Source organism: Nematostella vectensis, chromosome 9, assembly GCF_932526225.1.
Source record: "Nematostella vectensis chromosome 9, jaNemVect1.1, whole genome shotgun sequence".
In the NCBI taxonomy this organism is placed as follows: Eukaryota; Metazoa; Cnidaria; class Anthozoa; order Actiniaria; family Edwardsiidae; genus Nematostella; species Nematostella vectensis.
Window position 1 is genome coordinate 7315214 of NC_064042.1, and position 17357 is coordinate 7332570.

The 17357-nt window shown below is 44.5% G+C and overlaps 1 protein-coding gene across 4 annotated transcripts in view; it reads left to right on the top strand.

The window, feature by feature from the left end:
* The window catches only part of LOC116601875, a 51903-nt gene that overhangs the window by 25884 nt on the left and 8662 nt on the right, over positions 1 to 17357 (top strand). The window contains exons 7-10 of one of the 4 annotated variants that reach the window (XM_048732416.1): positions 920 to 1738; positions 2027 to 2845; positions 3134 to 5391; positions 5750 to 6532. In XM_048732416.1, the coding sequence (XP_048588373.1) occupies positions 920 to 1738; positions 2027 to 2845; positions 3134 to 5391; positions 5750 to 6431 (4578 nt within the window). In that variant the 3' untranslated portion in view covers positions 6432 to 6532. Of the gene's footprint in view, positions 1 to 364; positions 547 to 919; positions 1739 to 2026; positions 2846 to 3133; positions 5392 to 5749; positions 6533 to 17357 lie in introns of those variants that run through there. The other 3 variants (XM_048732415.1, XM_048732413.1, XM_048732414.1) reach the window with 3 other exon arrangements.

Here is a 17357-nt window from a genome sequence, read left to right on the forward strand (position 1 = left end):
TTTCCTAACGGATGTACTATGGTTGCTATTATTGTCCTTTCTTTATTCTTAAAATCTTTATAACCACTAAGTGATGATGCTTAACTGTTTTCTCGATTCTGTAGCCCGTTATTGGGAGCTTTTGCTGCCCAGCTACAAGCAAGTGTTCCCGGAGCTCCACCCCCGGAACCTTCTTAAGATCTTCATCAAGCCACGACTGCTGATGCCAAGCTAGTGCAATAATGATTATACACTAAATTAATTTAAAACATTTAGCCATCGACTGATAAGGCCTTACTAAAATGATATACAGATACTTACTAAACTTATTAATAATCATTTCGCGTCAGACTAAATCAATGTTCCTTTTTCTTTGTCTCTTTAGTTGTAGTCTTTCCCGTGGCTGCTCCAAGGCAAGCAATCGTTGTCTTTGAGTGTCCCGCTCCCACCGTCGTGCTGGGGGATATCCTGTACCTGATGTCAGCGGTTACCTTCGCCGCTCTTATATGCTTTGTTATCAACTTCGTCATGAAGATGCATATCCAGTCGAAGGTCAAATCCCTTCAGGTGAGCGTTTATTAAAGTGTGAAGATTCAAGAACCACACCTCTACACCAACACGACGGGCAAAATAGCTTCTCCAGTTTTATTGTTATACTTGCATTCTTTTTTTTATAATTCTCCCATTAAAGCTGTTAGATTTCGGGGAATCATTCTGGCAACTGTAAATATTGTTATGTTTGTACTTTCAGACGATTTGTATGGATATAAAACGAGTGTACTTTTCTATTTTCATTGAAAGAGTGACCCATCGATCACCTTTAGTCTTTGGATTAGGTGCGCTAAACAAAACCATTTCCTATTTGTACAACATGAAAACGATACCTCGAAAACGTTTTGAGACGTATTCACAGTTGCGTTTATTGCTCTTACATTCTCAGGGACGCCCTCTTGCCAGCATCACCGAGGTGCACCAGATCCAAGAGGAGACTGGTGCTTGTCCATCTATTGCGTCGACAGACCGCCGAGAGAGTGATGCTCTCGTAACCACCGAGGTGAACGACCAGCCGTCCTCATCCGTAAAGTCGATTGTGACTGCATCCTCTACAGGACTCAAGGAGCTCCGCCCTTTTGACCTGCGTGCATCATGGGACACACAAAGCCTCGAGAGCCTAGCAGCTTGTGCATCGCGCCAGGGGCGTCAGGTCAGACTCCATCCCTCACTCGCCGAGTTTCTGAATACGCTGATGAGACCCCTCGGCTTAGAGCTTGAACAAATGGAGCCTCCGTCATCAGCTAAAAGACCTGAGCTTGTTACCATGCATGGTAGACATGCAATCATTCGACGTCGCGTCAAGGTTCATCTGTTGGATTACTGCGCAACAGAACCAGACAACATGTCTACCCTCCTATCTTCTGTCAGCCAGGTGTCACATGATGAGCATGAGTGGATGGTGGCAGAGATGTCTGAGCAACTTAAAGCTAACACAATCAGTGTAGCCACACGGCAACTAAGCCTTGAGGGAATTGGCATGGGTTTCATTGATACAACAGCCCGCCCTCTATCAGTGTCTGTATTTGGATGCTTGGAGGGGGAAGCTCAGGTCGAGACTAAACAAGACCAAGCTTGCATCATGGCGATTGAGGACATGTTCAAGCCGTCCTCTCGAAAGAAACAGATGGTGACCGAATTGCTTTCCGGTTTCAAGAAGCCTTACCGTCCTCACATTTGTGGATCATTGAAAACTCAAAGTGTTAAAGTGAGTGTTTATTTCATTGGGAAGATAGAATACCACATCCCTACACAAACACGGCGGACAAAATAGCATCTTCATTATTATAGATTCAAACAGTTATACTCGAATATTTTCATGTTATCATGTTTCCGCTAAAGCCTGTTTGAATTTATGGTAACTAATCGAACATTTTAAGTATTTGGACTAGAAGCGCTAAACAAACAATGAATTATTTTTACTTCAAACAAACGATGCCACGAAAGCGGTTTAAAACGTATTCACAGTTGAGTTTATTGCTTTTATCGTTATCAGGGAGGTCGTCTTGCCAGCATCACAGAGGTGCACCAGTTCCAAGAGAAGACTGGTGCTTGTCCATCTAATGCGTCGACAGACCGCCAAGAGAGTGATGCTCTCGTAACCACCGAGGTGAACGTCCAGCCGTCCTCATCCGTAAAGTCGATTGTGACTGCATCCTCTACAGGACTCAAGGAGCTCCGCCCTTTTGCCCTGCGTGCATCATGGGACACACAAAGCCTCGAGAGCCTAGCAGCTTGTGCATCGCGCCAGGGGCGTCAGGTCACACTCCATCCCTCACTCGCCGAGTTTCTGAATACGCTGATGAGACCCCTCAGCTTAGAGCTTGAACAAATGGAGCCTCCGTCATCAGCTAAAAGACCTGTGCTTGTTACCATGCATGGTAGACATGCAATCATTCGACGTCGCGTCAAGGTTCATCTGTTGGATTACTGCGCAACAGAACCAGACAACATGTCTACGCTCTTATCTTCTGTCAGCCAAGCGTCACATGATGAGCATGAGTGGATGGTGGCAGAGATGTCTGAGCGCCTTAAAGCTAACACAGTCAGTGTAACCACTCTGCAACTAAGCCTTGAGGGAATTGGCATGGGTTCCATTGATACAACAGCCCGCCCTCTATCAGTGTCTGTATTTGGATGCTTGGAGGGGGAAGCTCAGGTCGAGACTAAACAAGACCAAACTTGCATCATGGCGATTGAAGAAATGTTCAAGCCGTCCTCGCGAGTGAAACAGATGGTGACGGAATTGCTTTGCGGTTTCAAGAAGCCTTACCGTCCTCACATTTGTGGATCATTGAAAACTCAAAGTGCTGAGGTGAGTGTTTATTTAATTGGGAAGATTGAATACCACATCCCTACACAAACACGGCGGACAAAATAGCATCTCCATTATTATAGATTCAAACAGTTATACCCGAATATTTTCATGTTATCATGTTTCCGCTATAGCCTGTTTGAATTTTTGGTAACTAATCGAAAATTTTAAGTATTTGGATTAGGAGCGCTAAACAAACAATGAATTATTTTTACATCAAACAAACGATGTCACGAAAGCGGTTTAAAAATTATTCACAGTTGCGTTTATTGCTCTTATCGTTATCAGGGAGCTCGTCTTGCCAGCATCACAGAGGTGCACCAGTTCCAAGAGAAGACTGGTGCTTGTCCATCTAATGCGTCGACAGACCGCCAAGAGAGTGATGCTCTCGTAACCACCGAGGTGAACGTCCAGCCGTCCTCATCCGTAAAGTCGATTGTGACTGCATCCTCTACAGGACTCAAGGAGCTCCGCCCTTTTGACCTGCGTGCATCATGGGACACACAAAGCCTCGAGAGCCTAGCAGCTTGTGCATCGCGCCAGGGGCGTCAAGTCACACTCCATCCCTCACTCGCCGAGTTTCTGAATACGCTGATGAGACCCCTCAGCTTAGAGCTTGAGCAAATGGAGCCTCCGTCATCAGCTAAAAGACCTGTGCTTGTTACCATGCATGGTAGACATGCAATCATTCGACATCGTGTCAAAGTTCATCTGATGGATTACTGCGCAACAGAACCAGACAACATGTCTACCCTCCTATCTTCTGTCAGCCAGGTGTCACATGATGAGCATGAGTGGATGGTTGCAGAGATGGCTGAGCACCTTAAAGCTAACAAACTCAGTGTTTCCACCCTGCAACTAAACCTTGAGAGACTTGGCATGGGTCTTATGGATATGGCAGTCCGTTCTCTATTAGAGGCTGGATTTGGTAGCGAGAAGCAAGAAGCTTGTAAGGAAGAATCCGAGGAGACGAAACAAGACCAAGCTTGCTTTATATCAACTGAAGAAATGTTCTCGCCGGTGAGGCAGATGGTAACCGATTTACCTTCGGGTCTCATGAAGCCCTACCTTCCTGGCATTCGTAGATCACGGAAAATTCATCTAAACTACGACTTTGCCACAGCGCCAGAGCATATGGCAGCGCTTCCATCGTCTGCCATCCAGCTGTCACAGGATGACCATCAGTATTTGGTAGCAGAAAAGAGACCGGATTGCCTCGATGCAACTCCTGCAACAGATCTTGCAAGAGTTGACGCATGTTTACCAGCTATAGCAGTCCCTAACCCAGTGTTTGTGCCTAAGTCAGCTTCGTTTGGGGAGGAACGTCAAGGCGAAAACCCTGATCTTAAGCATCATGAATGTTGTGAAGAAGAGCCTCAGTGCCCAATCACAGAGACGTTACCCAAAGGTAACGCAGACGGTGTTACTACGCTGGGAACAGATTTTGCAGGTGATTTACCAGATACACCAGTCCTAGCACCAGTGTATGAGTCTAAATCATCTTCGCTGGGAGAGGAAAGTAAAGGCGAAGACACTGCGCTAGAGCAGCACAAATGTTGTGTAAAAGAGCCTAAGAGTTTCATGTCAGAGATGTTACCCGAAGATATCACTGACGGTGTATCTATCCAGTATAAGCAGTATCTCAAAAAAGACGAAGAGTTGTCAAGTGTAGAAGAACCACAGCTGGTCATTGGAGGCGAAGAGGATCGGGTATCAAAGAATGACAACGATGCTAACCTAGCAACTGATGCAGGTGTTGTGCATACTCCAAATGATGGCGTTGATCGGGAGCTTCCCTCGGATTGTACACCTCCCATGTCTACTAATGATGGGGACACTAGCAAAGAAAACCAGCAGCTTCTTCATAAATGCGCCCAAGCACAGAAGAAGAAGGCAAAGCGCAAAAACCAAAGACCAAAAACATCTCAACGCAAATCACGGACAGGAAAACAAGAGTGTCAGAAGAAAGAAAACGAACCAGAATTATCGGTAATAGGAAAGGAATCCATCCTTCATAACTTCAGTGCAGAAGCTATAGTCGAACAGGACGTCGTATCTGCTAAGCAATACCCCATGACACAGTCATCCGACGCGAGACGTGATGAAATCAGCCATCAGGCTGAAGAGAGGACTCCTCAAAAGACGCCGACAGCTTCTGAACTAGCCGCAAGTATAACGGATGCACAAGAAGGAAATGTCAAGGGGAGTAATAAGCTCAACGTTCGGACAAAGCAGAGCAAGTCGAAAAACACGGATGCAGAGGCTGAATTATTGTCTGTGCAAGGAGTTAAGATCAATCTCCGAGAGAGCAAAAACCAGAACAGAAAGGAAAGCAAAAAAGGGAAGCATCGGAACAATCATGTTGATGATTACCCCAGAAAGGGCCACGCCTGTGGAGTAATGGGTAGACCTTCCACGCCTTCCACCACCAAGAGGAGTTCATACGCCACAGCGGCCCAAAAGGGAAACAGCACAGGGAGAGAAAACCACAAAGAATCATACCAGATGAATGGTATGGTACAAGATGGGGCAAGATCAAATAATAGGTAAGAGGCTAAGCAAGTTGATTATTTTTCGCTGGGTAGGTTTCCCTCGTAGGATTTGAAATTGAAAAATATGTATGATCAAAAACCTAATTTCATAATATGAGTAGACCTTGTCTTTTAAATAAAATGACAACTTGAGTAGCGTGGATAGCAAAATATAAGAAAAAGGAAGAAACTTGATTGAAGGTTTGGATGGAGGCTGTCTTTCTCTCGAGGGCTGCTCTATCATCCTGCATTCCTATTTTTAAGCTTTTTGCGCTATGCAGGTTAAACGGCTGGAGTGGAGAGCGGGTGATATAAAGAAAATGCTAAATTGTTCAAAGATCATAAACTAGACGTTTTGTATTTCTGTTAATAGCTTGGATTCACGTGATGCGAAGAGCAGCTCGTGTCTTCTCGTCAAGGCAAACATGCACCAAGGGGATGCAAGACTTGTCATCCCAGGAGTTCAGTGTTGTTCCATTGCTCTCTGTGCCATCCTCAGGGCGTCCGGCAAAAGCCCATTGCTCTGGACGCCCGAGGACATGGACGATATAATCCTTACCGGGGACAGAAAACACAGTGAGACTCAAGAGAGGATGAATCGCTCAAAAACCTCGTTTCTCCACATTGACGAGATAGAGCTAGATATCAAACTACGGGGTCGGCACTTCCACTTGAAGAGAAGTGATGTAATGTGTGGTGACATCATGAACGATGGCACAGACAAGAACAGCCCGCTACCAGGCATTGAGAGTAGCATCGAAACTCTAAGCGAGTATGATATATTTATTGTTAGATATTTATTGTATACAATCGCTCTATTTAAGACATCTCAAACATGGTTGTTGTTTGACTCGCATAATCGCGATCAGAATGGATTTAGACATCCTAACGGGAAGGCCGTTCTTCTCGAGTTCAAGACTTTAAGAAGTGTTGCGTGTTACATCAGGCGGTTCGTGAGTTCCAACGGCTTCAGTGACGAGACGAGTCCACGCCCGCTAGATGATTCGCAATTGAGCTATGAACTGGCCGGCATAAAGGTAGCAGTGCTTAGCTGAACCAGGATCCTTTGCGGTTGGCAATTACTGACGATCCTTTGCATACTATTCTTATTATATTGTATATTTTGTATATAATTAATAAAATACGTTCAATATCATCTGTTCTTCCTACGTACCCCGTCTGTTAATTAACTGGAGGCTCTCTGGGTAAAGAAAGGCTCCCTTTTCGTGTGTTTTTTCACCCCCCCCCCCCCCGTTTTTGAAACCAGTCATTTGGCCCCTACAAGTGTCAAAATTCCTCTATTGTTCATACCCAAAATTTATTAACACATTGACCCCTCAACCGGCCTGTACCGGCATTGGGAAGTACCCACAATCCAAAATATTCATCAATTCAAAATAAACACAACAAGATGAAGATACTCAGGCATCAGTCTAAGGGATAAATGGTCTTGCAGATATGCATCCAACCAAGGTGTTGGCATCTACTCTTAAGCCAAATAATAGCACAGGTTCCTTGACAAATCTCAAATCGAACAAGGAGAGAAAACCAGAATCACCCCTCTCAATAAAACGCTCAAAATACCACACAAGGGAGAGAGATCAGCAAACACAGCTCAAGACACAAATAGATACCTTTATTCTGATCCTCCAGGTACATTTCCTTGGCCTCAAAACACAATGTCCATTCCTTGAAGGATTGTACAACCACGAAAATATCTTTACTTATTGCAAAGCATTCTGGGAGATCCACAGGAAAATTCACGAGGGGAGGGCCAGTCAACACTCCTCTCCCCAAAGTCAGATGGTTTTTTAGAAGTCTTTTCACCCCGAAGCCAAACAAATCAATTCCAGGTCATACAGACCCAGAATAGCAGTGAAAACAATTTTGGAATTAATTTGGTTTCAGAAAAGACAACATTTATGAGAGCTGTGGTGATTCATTAGAAAATTATTTTCTCATCCGGGCAAAGCCAAACAAGAAAAAATTATCATGAATCCACCTTTGCTTGCAAATATCCATAAGCAAAGCACTCAATTATGCCCCAAAAGACTTCATGATGTCCTGAGACACTCTCCTAATATGCTCATAGCTGTATTTTTGATGAAAAATACAAGCAACCATCAAATTGTGCTGGCTTCAGCACAACGACGAGGGATTAAAAGTGGGGACCGCAAAGCACTGTTTGAAAGCTTGGATACCGCTGACTAGGTGCATCTGTGTTTGACTTTGACGGGCTGTATAAAACTCAGAATAGGGGGGGAGGTATCTGTTTTCAGTCTGTTTTTTGTAAATTCAGCTCCAAAAAAGCCAGGAGTCAATGGGTTAAGGGACGGACTATCAGAAAACTGAAGGGGAGGGGATGGGTAAAGATAAAAAAAGATCATACACTATTAAACTGGGTAAAAAAAAAAACAAGCAAGCCAATATGCCAATAAGATCAAGAGACCACTCTAACTCCAAACTTATCTTGGATGAATTTTCTTCCAAATTAATATACTGGCAAAAAAAATAAATTAGCAAATGTTTGATATGAAGGAGTTAATCGAAAATATCCCATTTGAAAAATATAATAAAAATCATAATTTATTTGCTGAAAGACTGTTTTCGTTGCTTTGTTATTCACAAAGACTTTGTAAAGGATCAGCTAAAGATGTATCGATAAAAGAGTTCATATTTATCTAAAAGGCAGATGATGTTGGCGTGTAAAGACAACACTCCTGTCAGCCAATCAGGGCGCGGGACGGAAACAAGACTTCTTTAAAAGGTGTCAGACATCCTCGGGGACCCAGGGCGTCGCGGACATCGGGCACACAGGGAGCGCGGCGCGAGAAAGAAACAGGCTGAAAGACGCCCTGGGAAACTGCTCTGTAAAACCCATTTCTAAAAACTAAATCAAACTCACTCTCTGATTTGTCTCATTTTATAATTAAATTAAAATGAGACCAATCAGAGCGATCCTTGTGAATTTGAAAAGCAGACAGACCTCACGCTCAGAAACACTTCACAAACACCTAAATAACAAAGCCTGCTCGGTTTGGTAAAAGTCTCACGATCTGCTGGAGTCTGCAAAGGGTAGAGCGAGCAAGGAGAAACGTGAGCACAATATCCAAACATGTCTTTGCCCGCTCAGCTCCATTATGAAATAGCAGGGAATATACTTTTTGCGTACATCGGAGAATGCCCTAACATCGATAGGATTATCGAAGAGTGGACCACCGACTTCCGAATTATTTTCGGGCCCAAGGTTCTTGTTAGAAATGAACGATTTTGTGCATCATTGCAATACGAAATATACCACAGAAACGTCGTAGTACTTCTAGTCTGTGACGATAGGCTCATGCTCATTTCGAATGCGTTCGATTTCTCGATCGTGAATATTGTGTACATCAAAGGTTAATTAAATGGAGTTCAAGTAAAACCCCTCAAACTTGACTCAACCCTTGAAATGTCTAGAATAATTTAAGCCTTTCCATAGAATTTTCCCAAGTTTATTTGTTATGTTTAGCGCATAGTTTTTCTTTTCCCTCTTGATATGTAAATTTCGAGACTGTTTTTACAGGCGCTAATTGGAAAAAGGCGCCAGGTCTAGTCGGGCGACTAATTGGATTAGAAACCCTTTCAGAAATGGGTTTTACAGAGCAGTTGCCCATTCCCTGCTAGCAGAGGCCTCTTTTCTCTGTATTTCGCTGGGCTGGCGTTCGCGAGGGAAAGAGACCTCTGCCATGGGTCGAAACTGTTTCTGTTGCGCATGCGTTTGCATTAATAAGCGACGGACGTGCCAAAACCCGTACCATCGCGCGAAAGCTGTCAATATGCTAATATACTTTGCATGGGTTTTGTCGGAAATCATGAATCAAACTCCGGTTAGTTCTCCTCTTCGAAAAAAGAAAACAACTGTTCAATTTCAATCACCTAAAACGTCATTTAAAAGATTGAACAACAAACGCAGCAAAGACGAGTTTTGTCTTGTTTGTGGGATTAATTTCAAGACATCTGGACAGGCGAGTTTCTTCAATGTAAATATCGCACAGTTGGATTCGAAGAAAATGTTACAAAAGTTTTTGGTAGATCAGCTATTCCCAGAAGAATATGCAAAACCTGTAAACGGACGATTGACTCGTTAGTCAAAAGAGAGAAAATCCTGAATGAAGATAAGGCATTGAATAGCTTCTTTTATAATTCGTCGTGTGATATTTCTACGGAGGACGCCGTTTCGAATGCGGGCTTATTATCCCGCAGCGGATATACGTTTCATGCATGCGCTAGTCATTGTGGGCTCAAAATTTGGCCAGTAATTAACGAACGGAGCATGCGCTCTGGATCTCGTCCACGATCGTGGACGGCGGTTTGATCAAACGAACTTGCGACCCATGGCAGAGGTATCTTTTCCTCGCGAACTCCAGCCCAGCGAAATACAGAGAAAAGAGGCATCTGCTAGCAGGGAAAGTTGCCCAGGGCCTTCAAACAAAATAAACTAAATTGTATTTTTTTTCCAGTAATAGCTAGTGAACTTTGAGAAACTCAAAAGGATGCATCTTGTCTTGACCAACTTAAATCATATACATATATATATATGGTCTCCTCCTTTCAGATAAAACTAGTTTCCAATGGTTTTATTTTAGAAATTACAATCTGAAATAAAACAGTGCTGATGCTGCAGATTTTTCAATGATGATTGCTATAATGCCCTTTGCAATCATTTTAGAAAAAATTACCAAAAAGTTTACTTGTACAACAGAAGTCACAAACTTGAAATACCTTTTATTTATTTGTTGTTTTATTAAGACTTAATAAAACAACAAATAAATAATTTAAAAGGCTTAATAGATCAATATATAAACTGTAACATCATATTGTATATAAATAGATAAAATAGATAAATCTTTCATAATTAATTTGATGGACTTCTCCAAAATAAGATATAATGTGAATGAGGAAACAACTAAAATGGTTGTTCCCTCTTTGTGTTCACATATAGGCAGAGATACCAACCATCGATTAAAATTCAGGAAATGGGATCTATATAAATGCTCACCCCCTAAAGATTTCCTTGTTTTGTGGAATATTTCAACAGAACCTTAAAAAACATTCTAACAAATGTGAGTAATTTCAAAGAAGCTTTTTTTTGCTATTTTATCTGACTCAATATGCAAGGTAAGAGCTTGATAGCGAAGACTTGTTTGGCTATGACACGAAGGTATTACCATGTATAATCCCTATACCTAGTGAGTTTATTGAATTATAATTTTAATCTATTCGAAGGTAAAAAAAATGAAACACAACGTATGGAGTTCTATATTAGAGATATAGGACGAGAAAAGAAAAAAAAAACAGTGGGTAAAGGCAATAATAGCGGCGATTGATAATTTAATTGGCTTAATAGCTTTAGGAACACTCGGCGTACTGTAACGTACCATACACTTAAACATTCCGTTGTGTGCGCTAAATTATTTCACGCATATTTGACATTTATTCATATGCAATTTGTATCCCATTTCCATTGAATGTTTAATCGCCTTGCAGAATAGAAAGGTAATAAATGGTGATCCTAGTATGACATCCCATATCCTAGTATGACATCCCATATATTTTTATTAAAACATACCGACCATTGTATTTTTTAAATAAACTTCTTGAGTCTTGAGAACTTTGTCTATTTTGATTATGTTCGCTCAACAGTGCTATTGCGGGGTTGGTGTTCAAACGACTGCGCAGGAATGTTATCTGGAAATGCTAAGTAAATGTCACATTTTACAGAAAAAGTAAATCTCGAGTTAAACCTAGAACTTTGCGTCAGATTTGCAATATTTCAGTAAACCTAAAACTTTGCGTTTGATTTGCCGTATAACATTTGAGACGTATTTGAAAAGTTGTGCAAATGTAATTGCAATTCTGTAAATTCACATCAAACAAATGAGCATTGACCTCGCATTTAGTTGTAGAGTAAATCTGATCGCACATGATATTTACATCGTATTTGAAAAGGTTGAAAATCTAATAACAAACTTCGGGCTCCGTATTAGATTTGCAGAGTCGGCAAACACGCGTCAAAAGCGGAATTTACCGGATTTGTTTGACATCTAAATGATTTTAAATTCTGATTCTGCGTTTAGAGCGTTCTCCTTGGCGTTACTGGTCGCTTTATCGCCAGCCTTGGAGCGAAGCTTGCTCATGTTTTCTGACTGTATGCCCTGCTCCAGGCAATCCTCTCTCTCGACCTTTGACAGGTAAAGCTCCTCATACGTCTTGAAGACGTCGTAGCGGTTGGTGTCCTGGAGCGTTTCTCCTGCAAACGAGATTTTCAGGCGGCTCACGAGATTTCGGCCGACGTTGTTCACGACGGTATTATTCACATGGCCCTGAGACTAAGAGATCGAGACCGACCCTCAAGGAGCCAGGCACGAGTGTGACGCCTTCCGATAGCTTTGGGACCGCCACATATAGCGTCTCGCCTGGGGAGGCCGTCGACGGGTTGAGAGTGACCCAGTGAACAGTTCTCTCGGCTTTCAACCCCAGAGGAATTCTGGGTGTTCGCTGGGGGTCGAGTTTATCGCTGACTGACATCGTATACGTGTATTCACATAAAGTACGAAGTCGCGTGGCTATGGTGCGGACTGTTAGACATGTCTAATATAACATAGCACGAGTTATGCGCACGCATCATGGGTGACGTTGACGTTGACGATACCTTGCCGGGTGCGTCCGCCGATCGCGGGGCGGGGGACGACGAGACGACGCCCCTTATCCCGTTTGACCCCGGCGATGGGGAGTCGATCCCAATGACGAGCACGTCGTCGCGTACGCATGCTGCGCATAGCATGGCTTCGCGAAGCGCAACGGACCGCTGAAACCTCGTTCACCACAGGGGATGCAGCGACAAGACTCGGTCTCCTGTCCCTCAGGAAGGAATACCCAGACCTTAACGAGGATCTGATACGGTTCCAGTCAGACTGGAGGGGAAAGACGCTAATACAGGTTCGCGACCTCAAAAACGGAGGTTGGACTAAACCAAGACGGCTGTTCAACGAGGACGGGGGCGTCCGACAGGACGTTGCAAAGCTGAATGGCTTCAAGCTGGCGATGGGGCCCGTGGCAGAGGTAGACGCGGTCATCCAGGAGAACACAGAACGAGTCCAAGAGCTGCAAGGGGTGGTAGCCGCAGACAGGGAGACCATCGACGACCCTAACACGTCAGAGAGTCGCTGCCAAGAGGCCCGTGAGCGCAACGAGGAGAGGCTGTCCGAGATTGACGAACTAGAACGCGAAAACCGAGAGCTCGAGAACCAAAAGCCGCTAAGAGAGCGCATCAAAGCCATCTTCAAAAAGTACCGCTTTACCGTCACCGCTATCGGGTTGGCCGTAGCGACGACGATCGCGGCCATTGTGACGTCGCTCGGCAAGTCGCTCTCCTCCGTGGCCAGAGGGGTCGGTAACGGGCTTAAGGCCATCGGGAAAAAGCTGGGCGAGCTTCTCCCTGGGCTAGTAGGCAGCATCGCGAACTTCGTGTTTAAGGCCGCAGGAGAAGAGGTGAAATTCCTTGGCGAAAATGCGTGGCTGCTCTCTCTCTTTGAATATGTCTCGGACCCTAGTCGTGAATGATTTGTCCTCAGCCACGTGTATCTCCAGCTGCGTGAGTAGTGGGGTGATGTCTGAGGCCGTGCTCTCCACGGGGGTCGCGGGCACGGCGTAGAGCAGATTTTGCGCGAGGGTCAGAGACCTAGGGAAACCGGTTTTTGCGCGTTTGACTTGTTCGGCTATAGAGGCTCCCGCCGCAGCTGCCGCCTTCTTCGTCTCCTCCTCCTTCCTTCGGGGAACCTCATTCAGCATCTGCCAGCCTTCCCAATCCATGCTCAGCCCTGTTAAACACAAAGGCGGGCTATGTTCAACACAATGGTGATCCTACATGCTGTGTTCACCGGAGGCGAACTGACGCTCTTCTTCGAGCAGCCGATAAGGCGCCCACGCTTCGTGGCGCTCCGGCAGTGCCCGCTGTTTAACAGCTGGTATAATCTCGAGCGGGGGCATCAGATAACGACTATAGCCTCCCTCCCCCCCATCGCTACTCTGCCAGCCGGGCACCACACGGCCGAGTCCATCGTGGAGACGATCAACCGGGCTAAGAGCGATATTCTGAACGCGAAGCTGGATCCCCTCACCGTGAAGATCGTGCTCGTGTCCGGTGGCATTGTGTTCCTGAACGCCGAGCTTTGCGCATTATTTGGCCTGGAGGCTAAAGACGATCAGATGGGTATGCGGGGCCTCGCACTGCCCTTGGGGGCGCCCCCACTTAAGGTGACTTGCCGAAAATAGAGGCCCTCTACATCTTCTGCGACATCGTAGACCGCTCGCAGTGCCTCGCCTTAGACGAGCCTTCAGACGTTCTCGCTTGCCTAGAAACCCGCGGGAGGCCGCACGAGAAAGTCGTCTATGGGCCCGACATCCCCGTTTGTGTCGCAGTGTCTTCCTCTGAGTTTGTCTCGAGTATCCAAATATGGATCAGGGATGACCGCGGTAGACGGGTGGACTTTAAGGACAAGCCCGTTTGCCTCGTATTAGAGCTAACCTAGGCCCGACATAACAGGCATGGCGAACAGCGACGTTAGCAGCGGTGGCATATACCCCTCGCTCCCCAGCGTCTGCCCCCCCCCCCCCCCCCGCAAACGCCTACCGCTCCGGCGAGCACCGGCGGCGACGCGCAAAGTTACCAAGTCCAGATAATACGTGACACTCAGGCGGCTCTAGACAATGAGATAACGCATTATCGAAATGTGCGGAAGAAGTATAAGCGCGCCTTTGCCGTTACCCATGCTGTGTCTGTGGCATCCGGCATCGCTGCAGGGGCGCTTTCCAGTGCCGGGCTGGGAGTCTCTTTGAGTGGGATAGGGGTTCTGATCGGCGCGCCGCTGGCAGGGGTCGCTGGGCTGGTCGGTGCCGTGGGCGCGGGCGCGGGGGTGGTCTCTAGGGGTCTTACGAGAAAGGTGGCTAAACACGAAGACACGATGGTTTTAGCGGAGAGTAAGAAAAACTCGATCAGCGAGCTGGTCTCTAAGGCTCTGCAAGACGGGCGTATCTCAGACGATAAGTTTCGGCTAATACTTCGGGAACTAGAGAGATACAACGAGCTCAAGGCCGCTATCAGAGCTCGACATGGCCTCGCACCGCGCGATGAAAAAAGCGGGAAAGGGCCCTCCACGAAGGCACGCGAAAAGGCGAAAAAGAGAGTGCGAAAAATTCGCGAGGAGTTAGGGAGCGAGGTGTTCGAGTAGAACTCAGGTTTAAACGCCACGCCAGCGGCTTTGAATTTACGGCCGAAAAACGGTTATTCCGCACCCCGTAGGTTGGCGGCCCTCCTCGTTTTCGCCCCCCCCCCCCCCCCCCCGACGCCATCGCTATTTGTCCCAAAAAGTCGTGTACGCGAAACGCGCCCGGCCTACACCCTAATTATTCATGTACGCGAAACGCGCCGGCCTACAGCCCTAATTAATTATTTATGCACGCGAAACACCTGCAGCCCCCAGGGGGGTTTCACTCAACTACCCTGTCCCCCCCTTAGTGGGAGGTTTAGGGATGGCCTTGTCTGTCGGCGTTTTTGTTGCGACAATCGTTTGGGTCTTGGTTTTGTTGTGGTGCAGCTTGTGGATAAGTGGAACTCTGGGGCTCAGCTTAGGGAAAGGGAAGGCCAGTGGGCTTATCGGCTTAAGTCTATCTACCCGCGGGGTCTTAATAGTGATGACTTTTTTTGTAGTAGGAACCAACGTAGAGATGTAGACAGTTTGGGCTTTTTGATTCTATTCGTATGATTTTTGCGGGTGTTGCAAATTCTTGGGTTTCAGTCACGTGACTTTTGGCGTGTGAACTTACTTCCGGTGATGAAGTGGTGGTCAAAAACAGCAACGCGCGAACATGGCAGCTGTAGGCGAAAACCGGCTTTCTCTCATATTTTCCAATTATTTTTGCTCTTTAAGTCTAAATACTCGATGGCATTACTTGCAAACGATGTGTTATTGTAACAGAGCTGTCCCCTGCATTCTAAAAAAATAGATTTTTAACAGATTTTCAACTTTTATTCTTTACTCGTCTTTCGCTTTGCAGTCCTCTTTTTATTCTTCAAACGAGATGAAAGATTACAAAAACATGCAGTTCTACAACTTATTGTTTGTGGATGATTGAAAGACCTCGGTATTAAATGGATGAAAAATGATTGTCTTCTGGTAAGTGTATTTAATTAAGTTTTGTTCGGCGGACCAGCATTATCACTCGAGAAAAAAAGCTTTATTAAGGCTATTTAGTATCCTGAAGCCAATCGCTTCTCTACATCAGGTACAAGGGTATTTTTAATCCCTAGATTTAATTGTTTTACATACCTTACTCAATGAGCTTATTTTGTCGGTACATTTGCTGTCTCGATTTTAAATTTCTTTTAACATGTACACTTCGAGTGTTTTAATCAAGCATTGTCATCTCTGACTTTCAGCTGAGGCACTGCTATTACTGTAAGTAAAGTCCATTTTCTCAGAATATACATGCACTCACTGCTGGATGAAACCTGGGTATAATAAATTTCACCTTCTGTCATCAAAATAGATGTGATTATTACAATACTCATAATCAATCACTCATATTTGTTGTATATCCAGTGCGGTCATGAATATTGGGGGTATGCCATTGTCTTTATTTACAGGCTGAAATTATATGGCTTTCAAAATTATTGAAGGAAGAGGGGGTAACATGTCCAGCCACCCCCTGCTATGGTGCTGTATAATTCCACTTTCTGGTAAATTTGACATTATTGCAGTATTCTAGAAAAAGGATTACCTTCTATATTTTCACATTGTTGTCTTTTTGATATGGATATGGTTGTTAGCATGATGTACACAGGCACGTACCCAGGATTGGCTGTGGGGGGATGTGCAGTCATAGGTATATTTAAAAAGGATAAGAATTCACCCATTTTTTGTGGCCGAAGGGGGGTGAGCATACATTCTGTGCACCCTCCTGTGTACTTGCCTGATACACATGCAAGAGAAAACTCGAGTGAAGCATATGAGAATTTCTCAGTTTGCAGCACTGGTCAACACCTTAGTACCAAGTGACACATCTTGGGGCTTCTCCTGATGGAATTATTATGATCCTGTCTGGTAAAAGATGATGATGGTGATATAAAACTCAGCTTCTTATTGTAGAGATGAGTTTTGTGATGTTGTTGGAACAAAACAATATTTTCATAATGCAATAATCTGTAAGAACATTATTGTTCTTTAGACTTTAGAATATTTTTTTAAGAAACTGCATATTACCATGACAAGCATATTTATAAAGCCAAACATCAAGGCACTTAAATTGACATCAAATGTTATTAATGTTATTCCAAAAAACCTATTCAATTTGTCCATTATCAACAAAGAATTCAAGCCCTTTATTATCTGTTATTATATTAAGAAAAGAGCTGTATACTGGCCATGTTGTATATAGAGATTAGAAATTAGATATAGTTGATGAGCATCAAGAAACCATATGACTTACATATGTGTGTGTCTAAGACTTGTCTGTTGGGACAACAGACCCTGTAAGATTTGTACAGGGCACAACAAATAATGGCTGTGACTCCAGATCCAAATGCAAGTCAAAAATGAAATCCATGGGCAGTGTTGGTCTCGGCATATCCCTTTGAGGCCACTCAATGATTTTTTTTTTTGCATTTTTTTATGCATCAAATCCAAGCCTCATATGCTAAATTCAGTTTACTGTGACACAAGTTTAAACAAAGTTGCATAGGGACAAGTAATATTAGCTGCAAACAGGTACATAGCCAGGATTTTGGGTGTTGGGGGGGGGTGTCTATTAATTAAGTGTAAACAATTTCTCTTGGCTAAGGCTCCCTAGCTCGCAGTATTTCTCAAGTTTATCCCAATCTCAAGGGTCTTTTCTCTCAAAGGAAAAGAGTCTCCGACTTTTCTGTTCGGATAAAGTGAAGAGAA